At 52.6% G+C, this 9,614-nt stretch overlaps 4 protein-coding genes; 3 read left to right on the top strand and 1 right to left on the bottom strand.

Moving 5' to 3' along the window:
• Positions 1-389: 389 nt before the first annotated feature.
• RCC_05453 (uncharacterized protein) lies at positions 390-2,018 on the top strand (the record flags this gene model as incomplete). Its single annotated transcript, XM_023770724.1, has 1 exon — positions 390-2,018. The coding sequence occupies one exon, from the start codon at positions 390-392 to the stop codon at positions 2,016-2,018; it is 1,629 nt and encodes a 542-aa protein (XP_023626492.1).
• Positions 2,019-2,328: 310 nt separating this feature from the next.
• Positions 2,329-3,087, bottom strand: RCC_05452 (uncharacterized protein; the record flags this gene model as incomplete). The annotated part of the gene is made up of 1 exon (XM_023770723.1): positions 2,329-3,087. The coding sequence occupies one exon, from the start codon at positions 3,085-3,087 to the stop codon at positions 2,329-2,331; it is 759 nt and encodes a 252-aa protein (XP_023626491.1).
• A 1,412-nt stretch (positions 3,088-4,499) lies between these two features.
• Positions 4,500-6,368, top strand: RCC_05451 (uncharacterized protein; the record flags this gene model as incomplete). The annotated part of the gene is made up of 1 exon (XM_023770722.1): positions 4,500-6,368. The coding sequence occupies one exon, from the start codon at positions 4,500-4,502 to the stop codon at positions 6,366-6,368; it is 1,869 nt and encodes a 622-aa protein (XP_023626490.1).
• An 855-nt stretch (positions 6,369-7,223) lies between these two features.
• RCC_05450 (probable long-chain-fatty-acid-CoA ligase) lies at positions 7,224-9,419 on the top strand (the record flags this gene model as incomplete). XM_023770721.1 has 2 exons in its annotated part: positions 7,224-9,278; positions 9,333-9,419. 2 exons carry the CDS (start codon positions 7,224-7,226, stop codon positions 9,417-9,419), a joined length of 2,142 nt encoding a protein of 713 aa, XP_023626489.1.
• Between the last annotated feature and the right edge of the window lie 195 nt (positions 9,420-9,614).

Raw genomic sequence — 9,614 nt, 5'->3', positions numbered from 1 at the left:
CATTCTCGCGTCAATTCTGAGCTGAAGCTTTCCAACATACGTGGTAAGCCTTTTCGCCTTGTGGTCTTGATGGGCTCTGGTTTCTGCAACATCGCAAGTGGTCAAATCAGAGGTCAGAGACGGAGAAGACGAAGTAAGGCATGTGGAAACTGAGCAAGACACTCTATCGATGCCTGGTAAGTCGAAAGAGTAGACCACACGTGAATGCCAAGGTCTCTTCCTCTGGGACGATAAAGATGGAAACGTCGTTGGAGCTTGCATAGCATAGAAATTGACCTTTGATGCGATGCGATGAATGCTTCGATGTCGGGATTCCGACTACTCTAACAACCCCACGGGAAACTTGTACAGGCCCTTGGTGGGGTTGGTAAAAGGTCCATCGATAGGCCATGCTGTCGGGCAAGCTTCAGCCGAAGTGGCAAAGCATGGAGAAGTGGAGCTTCCGTAGTGCTTGTACAGTACTCCAACCGCAAGTGGACATCGACTCTTCTGATCAACAGAAACAAATACTTCTCAAAGATCCAAGATCAAGGGATATCAGCCCTACGGCCACTTCACCAACACACCCCTCTCCAGCCATGGCGCCTCACGCAGAAGAACCCCTCTCACAACTCTCTCCTGCCCAACAACAACCCACAACCAAAAAAGGCCACTCCTCCCTCCCAGTCCCAAACCCCTGCCTCTCCTACTGGCACAGAACGACAAGAGCATTCCCCTACCTGAACCACAACTCCACCACCCCAATCCCAACCTCAAAAATAAAATACCTCATCATCGGCTCCGGACTCGCAGGTTCCCTAACAGCCTACACGCTCCTCCAAAAAGGCATCCCCCCACCCTCCATTCTAATCCTCGAAGCTCGAGAATCCGTCTCCGGCGCCTCGGGTCGCAATGCAGGCCACGTTCGCCCGGACGCGTTTCGTGGATATGCCGCTTACGCTAGAATTCACGGTGCGGAACAAGCGMGAAAGATCATCGAGAATGAGAAACTCGTTCTCGAATCTCTGGCCGCTTTCGTAACGGAACATCAAATTTCTTGTGACTTTCAATCTACCAAGACTTTTGATGTCTGCTTAACGCAAGAGTTTGCGGAGTATGAGAGGGAAAGTCTCCAAGCTTTCGAATCCGCCGGAGGAGATATTTCTCATGTCTCGTTCTACTCGGGGGAAGAAGCGAGAAAAGTTACAAAAGTCAAAGAAGCGGTTGCTGCGTACGAATGGCCTGCGGGATCTAGCCATCCGGCGAAATTGGCACAGTGGTTGTTGAGAGAGTGTGTGGAAAAGGGAGTGGGGTTGTGGACTCATTGTCCCGCCGAGAAGATAGATTCCCATTCCGGATCGGATCCTACTGCTCGATGGGACGTGCATACCCCTCGAGGAACTGTATTAGCGGAGAATGTGATACATTGCACGAATGCGTACGCGGCGCATTTACTTCCGGAATTGGCGACTTTCGTCACACCGAATAGAGCACAAGCACATACCTTCGTTCCTGGACGGGAGCTTTCTGGGGAGAAGGCTTTGAGGAGTACGATGTCGTTGAGATATAGTCTGAAGCACTTCTTCTCGCTGATTCAAAGGGAAGGGGATGGCACGGTGGTGTTTGGGATGTCTAGAGAGAATCCCCTGCTGTCGCAAGAGTACAAAGACAGCATTGTATCTTTCGATGATACTTCATACAGCGATGAAGCCGCTACGACGGCGGCGACGGCTTTCAAGACTTTGTTTCCGGATCCGAGCAATGCTAGACATGGCGAGGGAGCGGATCACTATTGGAGTGGCATCATTGCTATGACACCGGATTCTGTTCCAATGGTCGGTGCGGTTGACGACAAGCCTGGACAGTTCATATTGGCAGGTTTCAACGGACATGGCATGGCTCGTATTTGGACATCGGCTCCTGGTCTGGTGGACTTGATGCTGAGTGGTTCCTGGCCTTCTACTGTACCAGAGTGCTTTCGATACAGCAAGGAAAGAATAGAGAGAGCTGCAAAGGACGACATCAAGAGTGTTTGGTAGTATAGATGAACAGTGAGGTACTTCCATCCCGAATGCTTTCTTTCTCTTGCTGGTTGAGCCTGTAGAAGGTATAACTTGCTCGTTTATCTCGAGAAAGGCTTCATCATGTTACATACACAGTGATAGTGCTCCCTTGCCCGCACCTTTCTTCATCATGCTGGATGAGCCTGCAAAAGGTACACATTGCTCGTTCATCTCGAGAAAAGATTGATCATGTTGCATGTACAGTGATAGTGCTTGTATGCTCGCTCCTTTCTTCATCATGCTGGATGGACCTGCAGAAGGCGTGTTTTGTTTCTCCATCTCGAGATCATGCTGCCGGGGCCGCATGAACCAACGGTGCTTGCTTGATGGGATTTCCGAATGGCTTCTTGATGCCTGTAGGGCTACGATCCACCGTGATGTGTTGTCCAATGACAAAGGCAGCATTGGCAAAGTACATGACAGTGCCGTAAACATCATCCGGCGTCGCAAACGTTGTGTTTGGATTTGCGTTCCTGTCTCTAGCCTCCTTGATCCTGCCGAGGATCACAAGGTTGACTCGAATGCCTTCGCTCTGGAAAGTGATTGCGTTGCTCTTCATGAAACCCTTCAGGGCAGCTTTGACAGCAGCATACTTGTATGACCTCATCTCGTTCTCTGCGGGAGTGATGTGGATGATGCATGGGGCAACATGGCGAGCATCACCATGTTGAGCCCTCATAGCTGGGAGACAGGCTTTTGTCATTCCATAGGCTCGCGATACCGCACCTGCTTCTATTTCTGTTTCTGGTTGCAGGACGGCAGGTATTGTGGTGACCAAGACATCAACTGGCCCATCGAAGAATGCGACTGCTTTGTCGATGCCTTTATCACGCTCATCAGCGTCCTCGAGGTCGCAAACGTTCCCATCCAGGTTCACGGGATCTTCTGGGTTAGGTCGGATGTGGCTCTGCAATGTAGCAAGCAGCGCCACCTCGTCGGGATCAAGTATGTAGACTTTGTGGCCATCTTCAAGGAAGCGCTTCACGAGGCATCTCCCAATAGCATGAGCTCCGCYGGTGACGATTACGGTCTTGTTCCTGGCCATGTTGCGAGATGGCTGTGAATGTTGGTGATGTTGCGAGATGGATGTGAATGTCGATGGACGTGAATGCTGATGGTTGTGAATGTCGATGGTCGTGAATGTTGATGGTCGTGAATGTTGATGGTTGTGAATGTTGATGGTTGCGTATGTTGGTGATGTTGCTTTAAGAGGAGCACTGAAGCAGAGCAGATAGCAGGATAGGTAGGTGACGAGAGTACGGTAAGAGAGTAAGAGCATTCGCCTTCTCCCGTCCTGTTCTTACCTACCCTTCGAATAGACAGGCAAGGGCAGCCGCGCGACATGATGTAGAGGCCGATGGRTGGACCTTGCCACTGAGGAGTGAGTAAAACATGTGCTACATTAACAACCTGAATTGTATGAGTGCTCCTCTGCTGCATCCTTTCGATCTCGGCTTAGAGGCATCCCAAGGTTGATAGAAATTCAACGTCGTACAGAGATGTCCATAAGGTACCTTACAAGCTCAACCTGACGGGCAGCATTCGGTGATTGTCCCTGCTGTCTCTGGGCCCGACTGTAGGGGCCTCGCGCCGCTGTTCGCAGCTTACATTAGTCGAAATGGTTCCTGGCGTGACCACAAGTCGATGCCATACTGATAGTTGACCAAAGTTGTAGCAAAGGAAACACGAGTGGACAGTCAATCAGTAAATATCGTGAAGCGAACATGCCTTGAGCATGACGGCGTACGGCATCCTACCGCGCGAACGTCTCTCTTTCTCTCTTCCCCTCAATCTGATTCGGACGGGCATCTCGCCACTGTTCGCAGCTTCCATCGGTCGGTACGGTGTTCAACTCTACCCAGAATTTGATGCTATACGGAGAATCGAGCCAACGTTGAAGCAATGGGAGGGAGGAATGATGTGCACAGTGCTGACCCCCGGTCATACTTCTTTGAACTGTCAACGACTCGTGGTCGATTAGTCGATACTCGAGGCAGGATCATCATGCGACGTGACATGTACTGTAGGCGCGGTATACGCACAATACGTGTTAGCGGTAGTGTTGCGATGATGATATGTATTCCAAACTGCCCGTGAGTATAGTTACCATGCATGGTATTTTATGGGCAAGAGGAGAGTTGTTGGCGGAATGCGATGGAAAGACAATCTCCCGGCTTCAAAGCACCGGCCACCCATGACGAAGCTCCGAAACAACAACCACATGCACGAGCTCAACGTCGCCCTTTCGCCCTGTGTCATACCAATCCCACTCCACTCCACCACAACAACGACAATCTTCTGGTGTTTCCGCTGCAAATGCAACCGCAGCAGCCGTGAACGTGATGCRGAAGCGAACGTGTTGACAAGGATTCCTGGACGTCCACTCTACCTACTTTACGTATAATCGGGCTAGCTAGCCTATATGCAATCCGGAAGGCGGCGTGGTCGTAGACGACCATGACCTCCAGCAATGTCCGGACGAGCTCCGCCCACTCCACCGCCTCCACGCTGCGTCCGCGAACCAATCGTCTGATTTCGGGACTGAGCGACGTTGATGACACCTTATCTCCTTCTGCATACAACCTGGGATCTTCCAACTCCTCACAGAATGCTGCGCGTTCACCGTCGCCTTATAGAAGTCGGCCTGTCTCTCCCATTCCACCCGCGCATCCGCAGAGAACAGGCAGTCAGCGCAACAATGGTTATTTGAGCGCACCCCCGGTCAGAAATGCCGCGGGCAGACAAAGGAAGACGGGAGCGGATTCGACCTCTTCGCTTGCAGGATTGTGGGGGAACTCGTGGACGGCCTTGCAAGGAATCGCATCTGATTTGTTGGGAAGTAATCTTGCTGCAGCTGACTCCAACAACAAACCGCGAGCGAGGACGTCAGCGAGCAAGCCTCACAACTCGCGCTCTGCTTCAGCTGGAATCACGCCGAGTCAATGGGGTCCCTCCGCTCCGACATCTCCCCCTCGAGCCAAGGATATCGGGACAGGTACCCGAGAAGAGCAGACTGCTGCTTTTCGCGCGCAAAAGAGGAAGGACATGCTCACACGGCAGGAGAGCAGCTATGCCGATACACTGGGGAAGTTTAAGAGGCGACTTTCAGACGATCGCAATTCTGTCTCAGCGCCGCCGGGAGGAGAGGAGGATCGGGATGCGTTGGTGTATATCCATCATGTCAAGAAGGATGACACTCTGGCAGGCATTACAATCAGATACAACATTGCTGCTAACAGCCTGCGCAAAGCCAACAGGATGTGGCCGAATGATGCCGTACAGGCACGGCAGACGTTGATACTCCCTGTGGATGCATGTGGTGTAAAAGGCAAACTTGCCTCGGAGGCAGACTGGCCTGGTTCAGAGAGTGATGCCCTGTCGAGCTTGCAGGCCGAAGAGGTTCCAACTCCCACCGCAGACACGTTTGTGAATCTTCCGGTGAGCTCCAAACATGGAAGGACACGGACCAATTCCACTTCCACTTATACCACTTCTTCGGCTGCAGCTTCAAGTGCAGACATGGAACCGCCTTGGCAGCACGACTCCTGGGTGATCCTCCCTGGCAACTCTCAGCCCACACAAATCGCAAGGCTTCCCCGGAGAGCCCTGGGGTATTTTCCACCGGCACGTCGGAAAAGCAACAACTGGTCTGATCTCGACACACCGTCATCCTCACTTGATCTGGCACGTACAGGTACGCATGACAATAGCAATCCTACAAGTTCTCCACAACGACCTCGCCACACCCGGCGGACGAGCAATGCCACCACCGGCTACTTCCCCTCCTACCTCACCGGACCTGGCGGCGTGGGTACGATGAGTAGGAACGTCCGCTGTCCAGGTCCTGCTCAAGACGGCCTAAACAAGATGTTCGCCAAACATCTCCCAGATGTAGCACCGCCTCGAAATCAGAACGCACTCTATCAGCCAGAACTGCCGTTGTATACAGATCATCCCCAATCGCTCACCTCTGGCAGCCAGACTCCCGCTTACCCGCACTCTTCCTCTGGAAGTAGCATGAACTTGGAGAACGTGGGTGGCGCAATCGAGTCATGGGTTAGAAGGCTCGCGACCAAGACTGCGAGCTCGACAGATCGACAGCATGTTGCGAGGGCCTCAGTGGGGACTCCTGGGAAGGGAGCTGGAGGCATCGGAGATTTGATTGAGATGACTGACGAGTTTGAGATTGGCGGCGACGATGATGACGAGTTGGGTCGAGGAAGGCAGGGGTCTATACCTGATGGTGGGATGTATGGGACCAGTGGGACGAGCTATTCTGATGGTGGTGCGGTTCGAGAGAGGGGCAAGGGGGCGAAGAAGGACTGATAGATGGTGGATGAGTTGGAGTGGGTGCAAGCCTTGGGTCTATAGACGTTTGCCTCGTATGAGAGCACCTGGATGCAATCGCATCACAGCGATATTCCAAGCTACATTGGACAATAGTTGTAGACGAAGTCTGCAGGCGAGACCGATGGACTTGGCACACCTCTCCAGTATCTGCCTGAGCCGCGGCTCTGCTGAGCAATGATGAAGGAAGCCTCGCCAGCAGATGGAGATCACATCAACGAGTCCTCGTACACCATCGCCTCACTATACACGTCGCGAGTTCTCGAGTGACACATGACTATTGAGAAAGTGAACAAACAATAGGTGCTTCTACTTCGCTCTCGTTCTCGTGCTCCTCGGACAAAGGGTGTCACGAGGGGTAAATCCTGCGAGGTACAAAGCTTGAGATGTAGGTACCGTGMTGTTTATAAGAACGATGGATTAGTTGGTAGAGCATGTGTGTTTGTTGAAGAGCACCATCATATGCTAGTACAATTTAGTAGATGGTCTTCCATTTCCGCTGACATCCGCCGCAGTCTCCCAACATTCATCCGGCAAGCTCTCCGCTGGCTAGAAACCCCGTAGTTAGCTTTCCAACGACGTCACTGAAACAGCTCTCCCCATGTCCATCTTCTCCGCCTTAGCAACGACGCCTCCCAAGAAAAACCAAGAGAAGCACTGCCAGCTTCCATCCCAACACATCCCAACCCCAGCTTTACAGTATCTCACTCCTCCATTCACTCGCTCGCTCCGCATCAACGGTGCATGTCGTTTGATTGTCTCCTGAGAGCACCATCATCACAGCGCGACCACAATCTTTCGAATTCCACCACCTCCACATCCGCATCATCCGGCATGGGCGACGTGATGGCGCGGAAAGACCTCAAGTCGCTGGTCCCCCAGCCCAAATACTACAAAAAGGGACCGTTTACCGTCGAGGTTCCCGGCGCGAAAAAGGTCGAGGGCGAGACGATTCCCCGCCGCAACGTCAGAGTCAAGGATGGCCTCAAATCGACCCCGGATCCAGAGGTCAAGACCGTGTTTGATATTCTCAAGCGATCCAGCGCCAAATATGGCAACGCAAAGGCGCTCGGTAAGCGCAAGTTGATCCAGCTACACACGGAGAACAAGAAGGTCAAGAAGACGGTCGACGGCAAGGAGACGGAGGTGGACAAGAAGTGGACATACTACGAACTCAGCGACTACGAATACATGTCCTTTAGCGAGTACGAGCAGTTGGCCCTCAATGTCGGCTGTGGCCTGCGCGCCCTGGGCATGAAGGCGGAAGACCGAGTGCACTTGTTCGCCGCTACGCACCCTTACTGGCTGGCCGTCGCTCATGGAGCTCAATCGCAGAGCATGCCCATCGTCACCGCATACGACACTCTTGGGGAGGAGGGATTGAAGCATTCCCTTTTGCAGACCCACGCCAAAGCAATCTACCTCGACCCACACCTCCTCACCAAGCTGATCAACCCGTTGAAGGAGGCCAAGGACATTCAGCACGTYATCTTCAACGATGATGATTTCCCCACAAAGGTCAACGATGCTGCTGCTACGGAGAGGGATGTGAAGAAGCTGAAGGAAGCTCACCCGCACTTGACCGTCATCAGCTTCTCCGATTTCATCAAGAAGGGTGAGGAGAACCGCGTGGGTCCAGTCCCACCTAAGCCCGAAGATCTGGCTTGCATCATGTACACCTCGGGATCTACCGGCACTCCCAAGGGTGTCTTGTTGACCCACAAGAATGTCATTGCTGCTGTTGCCGGTGTGGACATTGTTGTCGGCGACTACCTCGGACCAGGCGACGGTCTCTTGACCTATCTCCCCCTCGCGCACATTCTCGAGTTCGTCTTTGAGAATGCCTGCCTCTACTGGGGTGGTACCATGGGTTACGGCAACCCCAAGACCATTTCCGACGCCTCGATGCGAAACTGTAAGGGTGACATCGCAACCTTCAAGCCCACCATTCTTGTTGGAGTCCCCGCCGTCTGGGAGACTGTCAAGAAGGGTGTGCAAGCTAAGGTGGCCAAGATGAACCCAATCGTCCGCAACATGTTCTGGGGAGCCATGACCGCCAAGTCATTCATGATGGACAACTCCAACTTCCTCCCACTCGCCGGTCTTGGAACCAGCATTGTGGACAATGTCGTCTTCAAGAAGGTGGCCGAGGCTACCGGTGGCAGACTGCGAATCTGCTTGAACGGTGGTGGTCCGGTCGCCAAGGAGACTCAGCGCTTCATTTCCATGTGCATCGCTCCTATGATTTCCGGGTACGGTCTCACCGAGACAGGAGCCATGGGCGCCATCATGGACCCTCTCTCATGGACCGACAGCGCTCTGGGAGAAATCCCCGGCTCGATTGAGATGAAGCTTGTGGATTTCGCCGACGYAGGATACTACTCCACCAACAAGCCTCCACAAGGAGAAATCTGGATCCGTGGTGACGCCGTCACTTCTGGCTACCTCGACCTCCCCAAGGAGAATGAAGAGGCCTTCCAGGACGGCTGGTTCAAGACTGGAGACATTGGTGAATTCAACTCGAACGGTGAATTGAGAATTATCGATCGCAAGAAGAACTTGGTCAAGACGCTGAACGGAGAGTACATTGCGCTTGAGAAGTTGGAGTCTGTGTACAGATCTACGACTGTTGTGGGCAACATTTGCGTGTATGCGGCGCAGGACCAGAACAAGCCCATTGCGATTGTCGTCCCTGCGGAGCCTGCTTTGAAGCAGCTTGCAAAGGATAACGGAGTTGATGGAAATGGATTGGAGGATCTGTGTCATGATAAGAAGGTCAACGAGGTTGTTTTGCAGGAGTTGCAGGCTGCAGGAAAGAAGGGTGGTCTTGCGCCTTTTGAGATTGTGACTGGCGTCGTGCTTGCCGATGAGGAGTGGACGCCGCACAATGTGAGTTGCTGTGTTCCACTAATGTTGTAAAGGTCAAGGCTAACATGGTTACAGGGTCTCACGACATCTGCACAGAAGCTTCAGCGTAAAGCTATCATGGAGAAGTATCAGAAGGACATTGACACGGCGTATGGAAAGTAGATGCTGGTAGGGGATACATTGAGACGACGGTATGAAGGATATGGTGTACAAGCGAGCGTGCGTTGTGCTTTCTTTCCTCTCTGGAATTCTGACGAGGGTTTGTGGATGATGATGGTATATTGGAGGGGATTGTGGTGATTGATTGTTGTTATACCTAGGAATGCTTTATGTTAATGTTGTTGTTTGTCGATTCTA

This window comes from Ramularia collo-cygni (assembly GCF_900074925.1).
Source record: "Ramularia collo-cygni strain URUG2 genome assembly, contig: RCC_scaffold07, whole genome shotgun sequence".
Lineage (NCBI taxonomy): Eukaryota > Fungi > Ascomycota > Dothideomycetes > Mycosphaerellales > Mycosphaerellaceae > Ramularia > Ramularia collo-cygni.
This window is presented reverse-complemented; position numbering and strand designations above follow the sequence as displayed.